The sequence below is a fragment of the Strix aluco genome, chromosome 3, assembly GCF_031877795.1.
Source record: "Strix aluco isolate bStrAlu1 chromosome 3, bStrAlu1.hap1, whole genome shotgun sequence".
NCBI lineage: Eukaryota > Metazoa > Chordata > Aves > Strigiformes > Strigidae > Strix > Strix aluco.
This window is the reverse complement of record NC_133933.1, coordinates 66,922,418-66,942,207: the sequence shown is the minus strand read 5'-3', so window position 1 is coordinate 66,942,207 and position 19,790 is coordinate 66,922,418. Positions and strand designations below refer to the sequence as shown.

General features: G+C 43.8%; 1 protein-coding gene across 1 annotated transcript; it reads right to left on the bottom strand.

Moving 5' to 3' along the window:
* Positions 1–5,197: 5,197 nt before the first annotated feature.
* Positions 5,198–16,138, bottom strand: PERP (p53 apoptosis effector related to PMP22). The gene is made up of 3 exons (XM_074818976.1): positions 15,876–16,138; positions 8,278–8,421; positions 5,198–7,658 (listed from the first exon to the last, which is right to left on the bottom strand). Exons 1-3 carry the CDS (start codon positions 16,084–16,086, stop codon positions 7,423–7,425), a joined length of 591 nt encoding a protein of 196 aa, XP_074675077.1. The 5' UTR covers positions 16,087–16,138; the 3' UTR covers positions 5,198–7,422.
* Between the last annotated feature and the right edge of the window lie 3,652 nt (positions 16,139–19,790).

Sequence of the window (19,790 nt, the reverse complement as noted above, 5' to 3'; positions counted from 1 at the left end):
TGGACACCAAGGCTCATCCATGACACTTGTGGTAACCTGGCAGTGGTCGGTGCTCAGTCCTGCTGCCATGGTCTGGGAAAGCCTTCCTCCACGCAGAGGTTTGAGACCTCCTCTGCTCGCTGGCTGCTGAGCTTAGAGAAAAATTTCCACGGGGTTTTGTTAAGACTTTTAGGAAAACCAGTCCAGGACCGGCTTGCTGTCAGATCTCCAAAGCCCGCCCCATGCGCAGCACTCGCTGTCTCTTGTCAGTAAAGCAGGCCTGCCTCGACGAGACAAACACGCTTAAAAGGCACTTTCTTCCTTTCCTTAGTGAGGCTACATATGCAGAACCAGGAGGTCATCACAAGAGCAAGTTTTAACAACCGAGTCACAAACATGAGGCTGCATCCAGGATTGTTATTTATGTGAGCAATTCAAGACTGTATTAGGAAAACAAAAATTAGGAAAACACAAAATTAGGAAAACATAAAAGTCTGTGAGCCTGAGCATGGATGTAATTTTCAGATAGTTTTTGCTAAAGGACGTGGTTTCTTCAGGGTAGGCTCTATACTAGAACAAGGTTTAATCCCCAGTTATTTCTTATAGATGGTCTGTAGAAGTTTGATGAGTTCAGTCAACTCACATACACCCCCCTCCCCACCAGGCAAATGGCTGAAATCAAGGGTGTCCTGTAGACCCACTACACAGTTACAGCTGAGATGGCTCCTGGACATTTGTAACCACTCTGGGGGTCTGTATCTTTCTTGGGTGGCTGTCAGAAGCACAAGCTCTCTGGTGGGTACACATGAAGCATGTTGCATACAGATTTTTTATGAAATTGTGTGTAAGCAGTTAGAGCGGTACAGCACAGGCCTGTTCTACATATGGGGTAATTTTACTTAAACTACTTGCTTTGGGGTCCACAACTTCTCTGTGGCATAGCTAGGGGCTAACTAAATAGTTGTCGTATCATAGTGGATCATAACAGTAACTCCTTGTAAAACATATAGCTCAGCTGCCTTAGGAGAGGAATAAAATCAGCCTTACATAGGTAATTCCCAGGTGCCACACCTTTGCTACTTACATTTCTCTGTCAAAGAAATGGCTTTCATTTACTGTGCCTTATGGGTCAGCTGGGAACAGCACCAGCTACTTTAAGCACTTTGAGATTTGCAGATAAGACATGCATACCAAGCATATCTTTAAAGAGTTTCAGCCATGAATTTTCACTTTGAGATTCTCCAGCCAAAAGTAGGGTTACGCTGAAACCAAAATGTCATATGGAAATGACCTCTTCAGTTTTAAATGTTTGACATGGAATTGATTTGGGAAGTGGGATGAAATTAAAATGGTGGTCTACTATCAACACTTTCAACTTTTCTTGTTGTCTTGATACTAAATGCCAATTATGATTTTCACAAGTTTTGTTTCGCAAGTTGTTTTGTCTTTCTTCTATTGCAAATCAGAGTATAAATTAATTTTCAATTAGCACAATTCAGCTGAAGTCTTTTTTCATGATAAGTTCTGCTTATTTCTTGTCCTATGGGACTGCTAACACAGAGAGCTTAAAAATAGGCTATTTACTAAAAAGGGATTGTAATGGCCACACGTCAGCTCCTACCCCAGTTATATGCCTCCATGTGTATTCAAGACCGTGACAGTCAACTAATGTTCTTTAATCCATGATCATTTCCTAGGGCAGCACACTGGAGGACAGGAGTTAGCTGGCTTTTAGGCTCACAGCTTCATGTGAGTGCTCACTCCAAACTTTTCTGGGCCCTCTCAAACTCAGTGAACACTGGTTTCCAATGTGTCCCCTTGAAATTTAGCAATTTTTAATACTTATAAAATATTCTGTATTCACAAAGATCTCTGTGGAAAATAGTATGTGTTGCCCACATTCCCATAAATAAATAAAAAGCAGCAGTCACACCAATCCTTCCAGCAAATATCCAATCCTGCAAAGATGAACCCATGAGGTATATAATTCATGGAAATATTTATATTTATTAATTACATTATACAATGCATATTGTTTATCATACATTATTATTTATATTTTTTATAGTTTAAAGCTCTAGATATGCCTGCATGTTTTCTGCTACAGTCTTTATTATAAATTCAGCCTTATTAAATTTAGGTATTCAAAAATCATAATAAAAACCCTTTGGATTATTCTGACAACTCCCAAGTAATTTAAATATAATTTTATAGAGGCAGAACTTGAGGGTGTTAAGTGTTGGAAGCGTGAGAAAAGCAAAACAGTGAGAAATCTGTAAAACACACATTTCCTTGACACAGGGTGCCCAGAGCAAGCACAGAACAGGATGGAGGTCCAGCGATCTGTGCTTGTTGTGGCGCCAGGGAGGAATGCGAAGCGAGGTGTAGGCCACGCGGTCCCATTCTTTCACTTATCCCAAGGAGAGATTTATCTCCTGCTCTGCCCCTTTCTCTCAAGGGGTGATTTTTGCAGTAGCCTGCTGGCCTTGTTTCTCATCCTACCTTTTTTTCCCACAAAATCCCAGCGCACCCCTTGCTCCAAGCTGACCTTATTTGTCATCCTCCCTTTTTTCCCACAAAACCCACCTGTTCCCCTCATACCACAGAATGTGCTGTGTCGTTACTCAAAAGATAATGGCTTGACTACAGTCCCACCCACTCACACATACATACAAAGATAAATACTACCCTGAGTTTGTACCTAACTTGGAGGGACGATAATCTGACACCAAATCGGAGGGACAGATTGACGGGTTTGTGCTCCTCGCCTCCCCCCCCTGCCCAGAAGGGACACTTTTTGGTAAGGTTTGAACCCTCAGCTACAGCAAGTGATTACCCGGAAACTAAGTGTGTGTGATTGCAATAGTTTTCTTTCGTGTAGTGCTATATAGCCAACCTGCAGTTTGTGCATTTATCGTAGGCAATCTCAAAGAATCTGTAGATGTTGCATAAGAATAAACCGCACCATTTGTGAATCTGACTGCTTCTCTTGAATGCAACCGGACCTACAGCACATGGGCTGTTCGTGCAGCCGGGTCAGACCTATAGTCACGGCCCTAATTGGCATACCTATTAAAAGATAAGTCCAGCTGCCCCTAGCCCCTCTAATCTCTGAGGACTGGCTAGAATGCAAGGGGATTCATCTCTTACCAAATTAATTCATCACCTTAAATGCAACAGAGGGCATTGGCTTTTTGCCTGGAATTTCTGGATGTCGAGCTCCATAGCTGGAGCAGCTTGACCCACACCTTTGGACACCAGGAAATCTCAGACAAAAGGCTGCTTACTGTACAGCACAGACCTGCACCATGGATGCATCGGACCTATCTTATAAATATTCTGCACATGCACAGCAAAATCAACACATCTTGGTCAGTTGGATCTACACATATAAACTGCTGCACACATGCAGTAGTGCTGATGTATCCCAGGTTCTGTGAACTCATTGCATGCGGATTTTGCTACACCTGTACAGGCACATGTGTTACAGGAATCGCATCCAGAAACTCAGCATCCCTATTTTTGGCAAACATATCCTCCAGATTTGATTACACTTTATTCTGGTTGTGAGTATCATCTCCCAAGTTCATTTTAAGATCTGTGCAGCTTCACCTACTGGCACTGAAAACCCTGTTTTTTCAGGGTGCTCTTCCTTATTGCCAGCAACCTCCACTGCTCTGCATTGTGGGACCAGTACCTCAGCTCTTTCAGCTGTTGTGCATCTCCTAAAGCATTTTGGTTTCCATCAATATATGTGCTTGGCTCATTGTTAATTCATAAGTGCTCAATGATCTCAGCAACTCTTTTTTTTGTGTGTAACCTTTCCTTTTAGCACGTGGGTGTTTTTGTTTCTATAGTATCACCATAACAATACTCCCCACCCAAAAATTTACTTGGAATGACCTGTTACTTCACTGTCTTGATTTATGTATGCATTCTAGGTCCAGAAGTCCTTAGATGCAAGATGTAAAGGCCAGGTGAATACTTCTTAAGAATTCTACCTTGCCAAGGAATTGTCTAAAAAATTAGTCACTTGTTGCATCAACTAAAAATACAAAATCCCAGTGGGGTGTGGCAGCTGTTTCCCATATCCATGAGATTTAAGCATTAATCATCCCCTTTCAGGTCAATTAGCCGTCCCTAGCACCCCATCATGCACATTTTTGATTGCTCCTAACTCCCTCTGAGACGAGACAAGTGTGCTCAGATTCTCCTGAATGGCTCTCTGTTCTCCAGGGTTGGGTTAGAAGGAGCTACCCTGCAGCCTGAAGCTCGCTGGAGTTGTTCAGTGGATTTTAGTGAGCACAGATTTAGGCTGCAGCTAAATACACACTGGAAGGTAAACAAGAATATAAGTGTTCTTCATGTCCAAAAAATGGACATTATACAAACCCTCCCATTATTTTTAAAGCATTTAGGAAAATCTAAAGGAACAAAAAATTTTCTCTAATTGTGTGTTTAAGAGTAATTAAAGGAGGGGAAAAAAAACCCCCAAAACCCAAAGAAACCCATGCAAGCCAATAGAATCCAGGGTGGTGTGTTTTAAAACTAAGACATTTAAGGAAGAGGCCAGCTAAAACATTCATAACAGTGAGCCCATCTTTCCAGAAATCAGAAGCCACGAGCTGGTTTAACACAGCAGCGGCTGACAGTAGATTTAGTCTCTAAAAAAGGGGAAGAAAGAGTTGTTCAGGATACAGAATGCTACTAGCACAGGGCTATATGCAGGCCATGCATAATCTGAGGTTAGAAATGGGAAGGTTTCTAATCACAGGGTAAGTGCAGTCTTCCACTGAAAATAGCAGGCAAGTACTCCCTCTTTTTCTCACTACTTAAAGTTCTTGATCAGTATAGGAAAGGTACTTGTCAGTTTTGATAAAAAAAGAACAGGCTTCCCATATCTGAGACCTCTTGTAGACCGTTACGTACTTGAAATGTTTATAGAGTTGTGATGCTTTTAAGAGGTCCTGGCTTAGCAAAGAGCTTTCTATGCCTGGCACTTCCAATGAAAGCACACAGACATGCTTTGCAGCATATACTCAAGCTTATTTGACTGGAAAATGAAGTTGTTGCCTCCTGGACATGAGGTCTTCAACTTCATTTTATTAACCCAACACTTTATACTGACATTTACATTAAGAGAAGGAAAGAATGGCTATTTGCTTCAGTTTATGAAATGAATCCATGAACCACAAACACCACCAGGCTTCTACAACCGTCAGTTAAAACAGTTTTAATTAAGCCACCACATTTGAAAGGAGTGCCACATACATTAGTATCACTTGAGAGTAATTAATGACTATTTGCAATAGCTTTCTCCCAAACACCTTAATTGTGCAACATGCTGATTATACTACCCCTCCCAGTATATTCAGAGCCAAGTTTATTTTACATTTGTGCTTTTTTGACAAGTTATGACAAAGCTTATAAAAAACCATACAAAATACTTAAAGTTATGCTAAACCCTATTACCATATCATCCTCCCTCTCATTAGGAAGGGTGTCCATTTTCTTACATCTTTTCTCCTTCTCAGCTTTAGCTGTGCAAAGATCTGCCAGACTTGGGATTCTCTGCTGTGTCCTGAATTCACTAAAAAGTAGGTACTATCATTACTCATGATGCAGGTAAGTCCACACAGCATTTCCCACTAGCTAGTACTGTACAGAAAAGGGGGGGGGGGGGGGAAGACACATTTGTCAGAGGATTCTCTCTTCAGCAAGAATCATAAATACAGTTGATTGTATACGCCACAACTGAGCTTGTAACACAGTTCTGAAGTCTGCAGATGTTTACACTCTGTAAAGTTATAGAATACAGGCCTGGAAGGGACCTTCAGAAGTCACCTGGCCTTTCCAAAACAGGATCACACACAGGATATAGAATTACCAAATTTAGAAAGGTGTTACAAAACAGAAAGCTATACAATATATAATACAAGAAATATTGGGCATTGAAAAAGCTTAGTTCTAAATGACTTCAGTTTTACAGTATGGTGGTTAATGTTTTCTAAGTCCTATTCTGTACATGTGGCTGAACACATATACCCACACACACTTACACTCTCCTAAGTACTGGGTTCACAATAGTAAGAAATAAGTCCGAGTAACATGCAGCATTTGCTTTCCACCCTATGTGTACCCACCTCAAATCTGTCTGTTAGAGCTACTTCCCCCATAGCTGGAAGAGGAGCTCAACAAATGAGCCTCTTGCTTCTTGGTTCCCAATGAAGAAAGCTCTGACAAAGATTACAGACCATAATTAAATCTGCTGTAAGCTGCTGCAGGTCCATGACCAATACAGACACAGCTCTGTTTCACCAGAATACTTACTGGGAATCACTGACTCCAGAAACACAAGCTATGAGCCAGACAGATTACTCCCAAGACGTGTGTCTGTATGAAGTCTGCATATGTAAATTGCTCACAGAACTGCTTTTCTATTTTTACCTGTTATCCCTAGTGACTCACAAAGCACCCCCAAGTTTACTAAACTTCGGAGTACCTACAGTGTGCTTTAGAAACTTTTGGAGGTTTTCAACACCTTATGCTAAGATTTCCCTCCAAAGCACAGCTGATAATTCAAACACTGCAGTTTTAAAAAGGTAGTCATAAAGAACAGTGTATGTTTCTACTCAAAGGTATTTTCTAAATCAGCATCCCTCAAATGCCATGTAAAAATATACGTGGTTTAACAGCTGAAAGTTTATTGATTCTCTCTGTGACAAGGTATATTAAATTATATGTGGCTCCATCATAAGTCCTGCAGTGGCCATAAAAACACCAATAGGTGTTACACTAGCCAGTTATACACACCAGCTCTATGCTTTAGAGGAGATCTCCATCCACCAGCACCAATTGGTGGAAAATAAATTTTTATTTTATTTTCCCGCCTTAATTCAAATAGCTAATAGTCAACAATAGTCCAGTAACAGGAATGAGAAGAGGTTCTTAGGCAGCATGTAGCTGTGATAGTCTCAGGGAAGTTCCTTCCTTGGGACTGACTTTGGTGGAAGAAAAAGCATTCTTTGAAAGTTTTTTTTTTTCTAGTTCCATTTAAGGCAATTTTGTCATAGGTAAAAACAAAATAACTTGCAGGTCCCTCTAATGGGTTCTTTAAAATCTCTGTTCCTTTCTACACTTGAAACACTACATCTTTATTCATAAGCAAATGTTTGAATAAAATAAGGATGACTCAATTAGTTGGGAGGGGAAGGAGCAAGTAAACCACCCAAACAGACTCGACATGAGAATATGGAAATAATACTTTCGGTAAAAGCTATTTGCTTAAAGATGCCAATGTTTTTACTAATTTATTGCCCGGGCTGGTAAGAAATACTCTGGAGAAATAAGGTGGGTTTTTTCAGTCTCCTATAGATGCACCGAATTTACATCAGAGGTGCTCCTCTGTTGTTTTGACAGTTGATTGTACTCGGATTTAATGTTTCAATTTAAGTACGGTGCTCTCTCTGGGGAGGAGTAGTAATACGTAGGCTTGATGTTTCCCAGGACTTCATCTTCCCAGTTAGGGAGGCAGCAGAAGAAGAAAGCACAACCTATTACAACAACAGTGCTGGCCCAACCGAAGCCATAGGCCCAGCTAAACATATTATCTCCTGTCAGTGGAATGTCTTCTGTGAATTTCACTGGGTAGATGACCAAGCCTATGATCTGGAATGCAGCTGGAGAGAAAGAAAGAAAAACAGGAGTAAATGACAATGAATGTATTATGTTTCCCACTAAAAAGGTAGCTGGAGATAACTGCATATCCTTTTAGGATTAGCTTCAGTCCTATGATCAAATCTGCATTCTTAGAGATACGTGACTTCTGGCCAAGGCAGATCCCCACACCTATCCGACTGCAGCAGCTATGGCTGACATTGCCAGGTTGCTAAGGCACATACCTGCATGCCGTGACCAGCTCTGTCCAACAGCCAGGCACCGTGATCCCTGTGGAGCCAGTTACCTCCCACTTGTACCATAACCCTGTCACTCCTCCTCCCTTTGGGAAGATGAGAAGCACCTGGGGCTCTCAAGCTCCTAACTCTTAGCATGTGACATGCAGGGTCAAAGGTGTTGGTTGCCCCCATACACTGCTTTTGAGAAAGTGTAACTGACAAAGGCTACTGGAGCTTCCCTAACCATTATTCTTTCAGAGCATAAATCAACCTTTCCTTGTTCCCCATGAAAATGAGTCATAAACCAAAGACGGCTTATTTCATAAGGGAGGCTCCATCTAGCATGTTTTTCTGCTGATGCCTGTTTTACATTGAATAACGTCGTGTTTGTGCTCAGCCTTACCAACAACAAAGAGCAAGCCTCCAATTCCTCGCACAAAGTTGAAGCGGAGTATCTCGATTGAGAATGCAATGACTGCAAGGGCAAAACAGATGACCAGGATCACAAAGCCAACAAGGTATGTGGCAGCTGCTGCTCTCCCCCACCCTTGAAGAGAAAACAAGAAAGTTGTTACACACAGCAATGCACTGAACTGTAGGTCGTTGCAGATCTTTGGTTTCCTTTAATCATTTTTCATTAAAATCCTTTACTGTAAGAAGCATGCCCTATGCCAAAGCAATACTGGATGCCTCCAAAATGCACAGCTGCAGACCGAAGAGGCCCCATTGTTGATGGAACAGCACAGAACTCCCTGCCCGCTAACTCGTCCTGCTGAAGAGAGGGGTATAGTGCAGCATGGTAATAGACATAACACCTCCAGACTCCATATCGGTAAGAGACCCACAGACATCTGAGCAGACACGGTACACAACCACTGAGAACTTACTTTATCATTACCATTCCTGTTCGACATGCAAGTTTACAAAACCACTTCTATGCATGGGGAATTATGAGAGCAGACAAGAGGGTGTCACCACAGGAGATAACTGCTGTGAAATAATAGTGCTGTCAGCATACAGCTTCTTGACTGTTTATGACAAGAATAAGGCATGTGGAGCAAAATTAGCATGACCAAAAAGAAATGGATTTGGAATAGTTGAAGTGAGAGATCACAAAGAGAAAGCTCTTGAAGATAAACATCTATTCACCACTGAAAAAATTTACAAACAGCTATAATGTAGCAGATGGAGTCGAAACAGCAGAATCTGAGTTAGAGTGGAAGAGTCATTACTTTGACATTTGATGGGATGAAGTGGTGCAGATTCTTAGGATCGAGCAACTGCAGGCTGGAGAGGCTCAGACACCAAGCAAGTAGCCTTATCCCAGCAGAGCAGCACCAGCACCCAGAACTCACCCACCATAGGCTAGAGCTGGGGCAACAAAGGTAAGAAAACCTCCCAGAAAAACAGCCAGCAAGTCCCCTTTTGCAGTAACATGGGCTTGTGACAAGGCCCTCTTTATGGCCAGACCCAGTCCTCTTTAGAAACCAAGCAGGAGTTCAGGTGAGCCCAATGCAAACAACCACAAGCGAAGGTGTTCCTGCCCTGGAGGCAGGACACCTGCCCACATGGGCTAAACCATACTGGCTACTGCTTTGTTTTCCCATCAGCTGTCATCACAGCTCACTTCCCACATCTGCATAACATGGGTCTCTACTTTCACACATTCAGACAGAGGTAGGACCAGATCCCGAGCTCCCTCTAATGTAGGAATAAAGACAGCGGTGAGATCTATCTAAGTCAGAACATTTTCCAAGAAAACCTCTCTTTCATCAGAGCTGTCTGTTCCAACATGGCTGTAAGCAACTCTGGAGACACCTTGCTTTCAACATAGCCTCCATTCTTTCTGTGCAAAAACTAAGAGGAAAAAGTGAGAGAGAGAGAACCTTTTCCTAAAGAGTTAAAAATCCTCTACCTTAACTCATGTATTCTACTAGTTGCATAAGTGGGAAAAAACTAGTAATTTAAGACAGAGAATGCAGTAAAACTATCTCAGAAACCTCTACTACGTACATCAATTTACTCCCTGAAAACAAAGCACTGTTTTACAGCTATTTTCATTAGAATCGTCAGAACTGGTTTCTTTCCCCGCTATTGCAATAGCAAAACTGAAATACAGCAGCCATCCGCCAGCCAGATCTTGGCCAAACCCCGCCCCCAACCACCACCACCTGAAGTGAGTCATGCTGGCATAGAAAGGGTAAGGAAAAGGGTTTTCTTTCCCCTTTCCTTTCTTGGAGCTACTTGAGACAGCAAAAACTATTTTAATTAGTTCTCCTTCAGCCAGGTGTGTGTGTTTCATACCCCTTCACTAAGAGAGTGCTGCAGGGTCAGGAGGTAGGGAGGACACACGATGAGTGTCTAGAGATTAAAGTGACATCAGTGGTCTGATAAAATCTTTCCATATAAAATATTCTCTGATATACCTAATGCAGGTACTGGGTATTGTCTCCACAAGAAGATTTATTTAGGGATAACTAATATAAAGGGATATTTAAGCATAGCACACAGCCAGCCCAGGAAAAGTCATTCAGACTAAATGACCTAGCAGTGCTATTTATTGATATTTGCCTTAAAAAAGCATCAACAAGAAGGAACTCTTACTTATTAAAGCACATCCCCTTTCAGATGTATTACATATGCTAGCACAATGTAGGAAGCCAAGTCTGGCATCTGTCTGATAAAATTTAGGTTGCAAACTCAGATGCACCTGCAGGCTAGACACCTTGAGGTTTGGTGCAACACAGACATGACTGGAAGAGATACAAGCCAAAAAGCCCCCAGTGCTCTCTGCTATTTCCATATCCTCTGTCCTTACTTTACAAGTGTAACAGGCTTTTGGCTACAGGTCAGCCCCAGCTTGGCTCACAGTGATTTATCTTCTTGTCTCTGGCAATATGAAAATGACAACACATAACTGTAGGAGATGTCTTGTCAGGAAGATTAATATCAAGCCCAGCTTTGTTTCAGGTCTTCAGAAACAGGGCAGTAGTAGGCACCAACATTATGAAATTCAGTGGGTTTTGTGCTCACATGTGTCAGAGCTCAGTGCTGGTGAACCCATACCTTCCTCTCCTTCTCCTGCTGGATTATCTTCTCCAGCAGGCAGTTTTCAGCAGGTTGATACTGACAAGACCTGATAGGACCGAGGTGCTGGCCACAGTGCTGGGTCTACTCTGGGCTGGACTAAACAACAGCCATAGAATGGCCAGCCTGCCACATGAACATCAGCAGGAAGAGCAACAAAAAGCTCCAGACTTGTATATATACACAATGTAAGAGAAATCTCAAAAGATTAACTGCAACTCTTCTAATAGGTGACTGATGGAAGAGGTTGGGGTGGGAGGCTGCACCTTTCCCAGCATAGGTGAGGCCTGGCACACTCCTTTCCCACACAAACCATTGCTACCCCTGCCAACAGGGAGAGCTTTCAGCAGAGGGGCTGCTCCAGGGCTCCAACTGAAATTGCTGCTTCTCCTTGCAGGATCCCCCTCATCCCCATACCTATCACATCAGGCTTTCCCAGCTCCTTTTTCTCCCAGAGTTCTCTTTAGAGTTGACTGAGCCCCCACAGGCACCCAGCTCTCCTGTCTCCACCTGCAAGATCTTCTGCCTATGGCTCCCAGGAGGGGGGAGGTGTGGGTTTACACTCACTGTTTGCTGCCTTAAGAGCTGGAGAGACCTGCTCAGTCTCACAGATAGAGCAGCCCCAGTTTCTAGCTGATTTGTGCTCAGAAGTACCTTGTAATCACAAGACATTTAGCCAGAATTTAAGTTTTCCCTAAAAATAGAAAATTCTGAAGTACCTTCACTTGGCAGAGAGAGTATTTCTTACTCAAAATAGTCATAAATATGATGTCTGTCTATGGAATCAAACAATAACACCACAGTAATTTGGGGCTGCATAAAGACGAGAGAAGAATAGGAGAGCAAAAAAGCAGAACAGTCGGAGGTATTAGCATTCCAGGTTGGCTTTGCCTCAAAGAATAGTCAAGTTCTTTGCATCTAATCAGCAGAAAAGTATTTATCAATTAGATGGTGTTGAAAGAACATTAAAAAAACCAAAACTGTTTGAGAGCTGAAGGTCTGTAATTATTAGGAAGGTTTAAGAGTTTTCTTACGTAGTCATCATTAATCAAGCTATGGAAACTAACTAAGCTGCAAATGTTATCATGTGAATAACTAGGAGGGGTTGGGATTATTTAAAGTTAATGATGAGCACCAGTAATATGACAAAATGAGGAAAAAAAAAAAAATCAAGCAACACAGCCTTAGTGTTAGGCATATTTCCTGATTTTATTTGGCTGTGCCTCAGGCTCACCAGGGAGGAGACGGAAGCTCTACAGCATATATTTAAATCTAGATTTCCCTTTATAAATGCATAAAAGGACTGGGAAAATAGTCTAGCAGGAAGATGAACTGCTACAGGATTTGAAGTAACAAGCCTTTCTCATCTTTGTTCACTTACTTACAAAAAGTAGAAGCTAGTTTGTTAGCTTGTGAATAACTGGAATCTCAGGGTAGAATTTTTTACCATGACATGCATAGATGAGGAATGCTTTTATATTGTAGTTATTTTTCTGTATATAAATGCCAGTAGCAATTCTTGTTCAGCCCTGAGACCCCATTCCATAGAATGCCCAAAAATATCTGCTTTTGTTGACAAAAAGGAGCAGTGTACTGTGAGCAAGAGAGCACTGTCAGTAATATCTTCTTGCTCACATAATGTGCAAACTTCCATGGTAGCATGACTGGTGAGGGGAAGGTATGTGCTTACCCACCACGAGCACTGGACAGCCCAGAAACAAAGGTTTGTTGGGAGGACTGGCTGGGAATTAATACTGGGAATCAGAGCTCTCTTAAGGCTTTAGGAGTGCAGGAAAAGCAACTGCTATACTACCAAACTATTAAATAAAAGCCCACTAGTAAAAACTTGGCTTCAGCCACTTGTCTCTGCTGTGAGCTCAGGAGAGGCACAATCCTATAGATTTCCAGTTTTTAAGGTCTGCAGGTTGCTAGCCGTGGAAGGGCACCTGCCCAGGGGCCAGCAAAGCCCACTGGCAGGACACCAGCCTCGCCTGCTCACTGAGAGCTTTCACTAGGAAGTTGCAGTAAATGTTTTCCGGGTGTAGACAGGGACACCAACTGCTACACCTCTGCCATCAACATTTTCCAAGTGCCTGCACTCAGCTGACACTATAAACTAAGTAAGTTTGTCTCTACTACATCCTTGCATCGTAAATCAGACAGAAGCATGCCTGAAGAGAGGCGTACTGAGAAGATAAGCATACATGTAACATTCCTCCTTTATTTACCTGGCCCCTCAGTGAAGTCAACACATGCACTCAGCTTCACCAATAATCTGTTGTATCAAAGTCCATGCCTCTAAGGACACATGTACAGTGGCACAGCCGCAGTGAAACATGATTCACAAAGGCTGGGCTCCTACTTCTAGATTACTTTTTTTTCCTGACTCCTACTAAGGATCCAGATGAATGCTTCCCTTTTTCTAGGTTGGCTGTTGTATACTTAATGAATACCAACTGCCTGTTAGGAATATATAAGAGTTAACCTCTACGGGATCACCTTTACTGCACACATACACGCCCATCTTTTACAGTGATAATTCAAAGCAAAGTCGCTGGGAGCAGCCGTTCAGAACCAGGAGGACGCAGCCACCCACAAATGTTTCTCCTAAACTTACAGCCTCATCACTATAATGACAATCACTCTCTCCAAGTAACCACATCGCAAACAATCCTTGTCATAGCTGACGGTTTACCAATATGTTTTAAACACACAGTCAACAGTTTATTCCTTCAATGGTCCAGACTAAGTCATCTTGAGTCATACGATAGTGCAGTACAGCAGCTCTGCCTTGCAACATCTTGATAATACACAGATGCTGCCAGCCAGGTCCTTCCCAGACACAAACCAGTAAAGAGCTTTAAACAAAATCCCTTCCCCACCTCCCTACCAAGTGACATCCTATTCTTCTTCCCTTTTCACTTCCTCCCTCTCATGTGGCATTTGCAAATGTGCATTTAAGAAGCAATGCAGTTTAGGAGACACTCCTACTGGATAATTTTTGTCTGTTCCTGCCCCTTTTCCCCCATTTAATATAAGTGACTGATGTTTTTTCTCTTCCGTACACATGCCACACATCAATTAAGAAACTGTCTAATGAAGCTTCCTATTAATGGGAATCCACTCTAAAGTTTTCATTTCATCCAGAGAGGCACAGGATGGTTAGTGTATAGTAGTTACTGTATGCAAAACACAAGTTATGCATCTCAATTAATTAACTTTTATTTTCCTGCAGCAGTACTGTAAATGCCTGCTAGGCATTTTTTCCTTTGTAAACGCTCTCATCTATTTTAAGCCTAATTGCATTAGCATAGAAAAAAGGAAACCAAATAAATCAAGACTGAACTCATATGTTACATCCTGTCTCTAGATGCAAATAGCATTTGAGTAGACAGTGGCATTGATGTAATGAAAATTAGAGAAGAGGCAAAGTCACACTGGTATAAATAAGCCAAGGATCTAAGTAAGCTTTGGTTTAAATAGGCCAAGGCTTAAATAAGCAAAGTCAAGGATACTAGTCTTCTCTGACAGCTTGTTAACTAGAAAAAAAAAAACAGCAGAAAGTTCCTTTTGCCTCACAACGCTCAGGGCTGACTCAAAGCACACACCCATCAGTGCTCAGGGACATGAGCAGCAGTGTCACTACAGGAGAAAGCAAGTTTCAGCAGCTCTACTGTATTAGCTACCTCCCTGTGCAATGCAAATTTCAGCAACTCCACATTAGCTTTTCTTCACTAATGGGGAGACAGATATTTTTGTCACACTACCCAGATTTCTTTCACCTACAGTAAAACCTGCAGTCATCACCTGGCTGAGAAATGAAGCCACTGCTCTTACAATATATTCAGGATTCAGTTTACACCTGAGTGTTGCAATGAAAAGCTTCTGGAAGCCAGCCCGCTGTGCTCAGGCAGCATGGGATCTGCACAGGGAAGCAGTCCCGGCTGGAACACACCCTTCCCGCTTCCCAGTCCCCAAAGTACCCTCATCCAGAATCTCAAGGCGGGTCTGCTTATTTGTCCCGAACTATTTTGTTTGAAAAGTAGATATAATCAGACCCACGTGTTCTAGGAAAAAAAAAAAAAAAAACAAAACAAACAAAACAAACAAACAAAAAAAACCCAAACAAACCAAAAAGTCCCCCAAAAAGCCCAGAAACTGGGAGTGTGCAGTAGGAATATTATGCTGGTGATGAAGATCCAGAGACACAGAAGCAGCTCAGCAAGTTCAAACAGAGACGTGATTATCCCCGGATTTAGGCCCCAGTGCAATAGAGAGGTATCCAGAGGAAAGGGCATTTTTTTGTCTGCCTGCAGACCCACATCAAGCCATTTTAAGCTGCAGGTCGGGAGACACCCTAACAGCCACGCTCCTTGGCCAGACAGGGTTAAATTAAGGTGCTGTCTTCCTCTGGAGGGCAGGGGGGACCGGGGACGGGACGGGAAGACGACACACACCACGTTCCTATTGCCCAGGTGTGGCTCTGCACAGGCTACCTGCATGAAGGTTTCCACGCTCACCATCGGACCAGCGACAGGCACAGGGAGGGGGGCTGGCTACTGCCAGGCGAGGCTGCCGGGACTGCAGCCAGCTGAGAGACAGCAGACCGGAGGAGGGACTTGTGGCCAGTTGGCTCTCTGAGTCTGGGTGTGAAGTAAGTTTTTTAAAAAACCCAAAACACCAACACCCTGGCTTCCCAGCGTTGCACCGACAGAAGATATTGCTCTGAAGCGGCTTAGACCCGCGTTTCTTTGCTGGCTTAAGCCCTGAAACTCCATTTCTGCAGGTTCTGCAGGCGCAACCCCCCCGCAGAGAGCCGCTGCTCCCCAGCGGAGGCGGGGAGACCGCTGGCGGCACCGGCACCCCCCGAAGCCGCCGCTCCGGGCCGGGCGCCCCGGGGCGCTCCCCGCTTACCGTAGTCCATGAGGGACTCGCAGTTCCAGTTGAGGTCCGCCTCGCCCCGCGTGCAGCTCTCCCACAGGGACGCTTGCAACACGTAGGGCTCCGACTCCGACTCCAGCCAGCCCCGGCCCGCCAGGGCGATGATGCCCATGATGATGGCCAGGCCCAGCAGCAGGGGCAGGAGCCACCTGCACCTCCAACACGCGAGGCCGCACACCACCATCCTTGCCCGGCGAGATCGAGCGTCGCGGGTGGGGTGGGGTGTGGCGAGGACGCGCCGCCGGGACGGGAGAATGCGTGCGGCTGGGTCCGAGCGGGTTTTTAAGGCGCCGAGGGAGGAGGGAGTCCCACCCACATTCCTCTGACTAAGCCTGGCGGCGGCCCCGACCGGTGGGGCCGGCGGGGAGGAGAGGAGGGAGCGCTGGGCCGGGCCGGGCCCGGCCCGGCCCCGCTCCTCGCCCTCTCCCACTCCCTCGCCCTGGCCCGGCTCCCTGCCAGAACGGCGACCCCCGCTCCCATCGCTCGTCCCCCCGTCCCATCGCTCGTCCCCCCCGCAGTCAGCCTGGCACTTAACCCCTTGCTGACTGCCACCCTTCCCGCGGCCGGACCCGCTTCTCCATCGTGGCCCCAAAACGTAACCCCAGCAAAAGCTTTGGGTTCTCGCTAGGTTTCACAAGCCCTGCCTCCTCCCGGCTGTGGAAGCTCGTCTTTCTCCTCTGCTCACCAGGTAGACAGACCAGCGTTACCCAACATCGGTGGTACTCATCATGTTCACCACTGTAGGTACCAAAAGCATGCAGTAAGTCGCTTTGCAGTCGAAATGGTCAACTTCTTGCCCAGTTTTTGGACAATTTTAATGCAAACGAGAAAAAGAAAGAAAGGCATTGTATGACAATGGGACTGTGACAATGAGGAAGCCATCGCTTGTCTGGCATCAAGCTCAGCATTAAACAAATGCATATTTCCTAATGGCCATCTAACGAGTGTTTGATTGCAATTGTGCTCTGGCTTCCAACCAGGCTGCGTCAGGCACAGTCCAAGGAGTGGTACTCAAGACCCACATGCCCAGATCTTTTCCCATCCCATGTCTGGAAATGCACCCCTGAGATGACCAAAATGAAGGCTTCTCCATCACACGGCATGAATGAACAGCCAAAATTTTGGTCATGGGAGAAACAATTCTCTGCAGTAAGATCCACGCACATCCCATCACGTCATCCCGTTGCTGAGCACCAGTGAAAACTCTCATCGTATGAGCAGACACGTGCCTATCACGGGACTAGGGGTGCATGCATTTTGGGCACATAACTCATACGCATTTGACCAAATCTTCAAGCTTCAAGGCCTCAACAAGCGGGTCAGTAGGAGGACAAATCTTTGAGGTCTGAAGGGCTGAAAAAGTATAGCAGGTAGGAGAGATTACATGGGTGTTGTGGAAGATGGGGGCATTCTTACTGGATGGCATCAAATGGGATTTTGTCACAGCCATGTCAAACACGATCAAACTGTGCCCGATGTCAGTTCCTCAAAAGCTACTCAGGGAAGTTGTCCTGTGAAGAGGAATGGTCACCTCGTTTGGGTACCAATTGCTGGCAAATGCTAGGGAATGGATTGTGATACTAAAATCAGAACAATATGATGATACCACCATATGCAAGTTGCAAAAATCTCAGGCAGGTTACCTCAAACCACATAGAGTTTCACCAGCCCTTTCAACATCTTCCTCAAAGTTCCCACCAGAAAAATCTAGAAAGATGCTATATGTATCTGGAAAGTATGTACTTGTTAATACAATGTGAGTGAAATATGGAATTGTGGGAGTATTAATTCTGTCAATAATAATCATACAATTTCTATTAAAAAACAGCTTTAAAAAAATATTTGCATATTTGTTGCATGGCATGTGGCTTTTCAAAGAGTGCAAATGAAAAGCTATAGCTAGGAGTTATTGTAACATTTCCTAAAAACTGAAAAAAGGGTATTTTTAAGTTGATGCTTTTAAGAATTTCCATTTTTGAATACTGTTGAGGGACTACTTACTATTTAACTGTCTCAAGGGCTTTTACTGGCAAGTGCATATTGACTGGCAAAATAATGAAGGGCTGGTTTTAAGATCTAATCTAGCTTTAAATCACCTATCTGGAAAAATTAATGGCCTGCATATTCCTGAATAGTAAGTTGTATTGTGATAACGTATCAATTCACAGTTTGATTATACACACACACACACACACACAAAAGTATATATATACTTTTACACACAAATGCTTTTTGATCATAACTCCTCCTCCATTCTTCAGTTCTTGCCACTGTTTCCTTACAATATCAATTCAAATCATATCTGTTTGTATTATTCTTGAATCCTTGATTACCACAATTTTGTCCATCTCAAATCCAGTGAAATCATCAGTACCACACTACAACCAAAATATCTTCCTCCTTTACTCCTGATGGTCATTCCCATCAACCAGATTTCATTCCAAATTCATAACAAAATAGAGCTGTAAATAAATTTTGCCTGAACTATTTGCAAGCCTAATTCATCAGCACACAATTTTTGCGTAGAGAAGTAAAGGCAGAACTGGGCACCATGATCATCAATTTTTGTCACTATAGCAGAACTTCATTTGTGCAGTGCTAAGCAGTGATTTTCCAGCAGTCTCAGAAGGACTCAGAAGGAGATGCAGAAGGTATTTTCTTCAGCACAAAAAGTGAGAGCTGTTGGAAGAGAAGGGAGGTTAAATTTCACCCATTTTGTGAGAGATAGAGTAGGAATGCGCCACTCAGGAAAGTACTCACTTCATTACAAGCTCAAAAGTTAGAGAGTTCCCCCAGTTCAGACAAGGGCGTAGAGCTGGCTGCTGGTTTTAGTAGTTGCATTAACTGGTTTCCCAGGGCTGTGCCTGCACCTGGAGTGCCTCAGGGCCCTGATGCTGTGGTGCCTGGGAGGGCCATGACCGAGGGCCTGCAACACAGTCAATGAAGTTATCTGCCTTCAGACCTGATATTGCTTGGATTTAGTAGTGAGGAAATCTAGCAAACTAACAAACCAGTGTCTCCTGCAGCAAAATAAGCAGCTCCAGCAGCATATGTAGTTTTTCTCACCTCCAGGCTGTGTAGCCCGCATCTTCACAAAGACCAGATGGTAGGAGTCAGCTCTGTGGGGTGGCAACGATACATGCATGAAAAACACATAGTGCTATGATCATGAGGAAAAGATGCCCTAATATGGAACAAAATACACTGGGGTTTTGCTTTACTAAATAATCAGAAATGCCTGAATATATCTGGGCATTCTGGACCAAGCTGCTCTGTCAAAAGTACGTTGTGTTCAGCTATGAACACAACTACAAATTCTGGAATAATTATGAAAATCTAGACTCTTTCCCCAAATTTTTCTTTTACCATAGAAAAAAGGAATCATAAGCTTCTTTCACCACCACTATCCTTACCTTTATTCATTATGTAAATAATGAGGTAATTTCATAATCTTTGGGGCTCTATAACAATATTTTTTCTCTGCAGTGTAATGAGGGATATGTCCCTCTGCTTTACGTGGAGTAAATCATTTACCACTGCTGGCAATCATTCACCTAGCTATCAGAGAAAACCAAGCGGCATTGAGTGAAGGTCAGGGATCAGATCCAGCCCAGACAGGCAGGGCTGGGCTCTCACAGGGACAGGTTTGAAATTGGCAGGTGGGAATCTGCAGGCTATTTCCCAAGAGTGCATTTGAGGTGGGAGACATGGTGGGCAGCACAGTGCCAAGGGCACCCCTCTGCCCTGCAGTGGGCAGCCGTGGGGCAGGGCAGGGGATCCTCTCAGGGCCGGGTTACCTCTCCTTTTTCCATTTAATCTGAATATGTTTTTCTAGCCTGCTTACCTCTCAGCTAAAACCATTAGGAAAAAAGCAATCTCCGCAGACTA

Bases quoted from the DNA above. Each gene is read 5' to 3' on its own strand.
- PERP (XM_074818976.1), bottom strand. From the start codon at position 16,086: ATGGTGGTGTGCGGCCTCGCGTGTTGGAGGTGCAGGTGGCTCCTGCCC. The intron at 8,422-15,875 runs GTAAGCGGGGAG...TTTCTCTTCAAG, and splicing joins CGAGTCCCTCATGGACTACG to GGTGGGGGAGAGCAGCAGCT. The intron at 7,659-8,277 runs GTAAGGCTGAGC...CTTTCTCTCCAG, and splicing joins AGGCTTGCTCTTTGTTGTTG to CTGCATTCCAGATCATAGGC.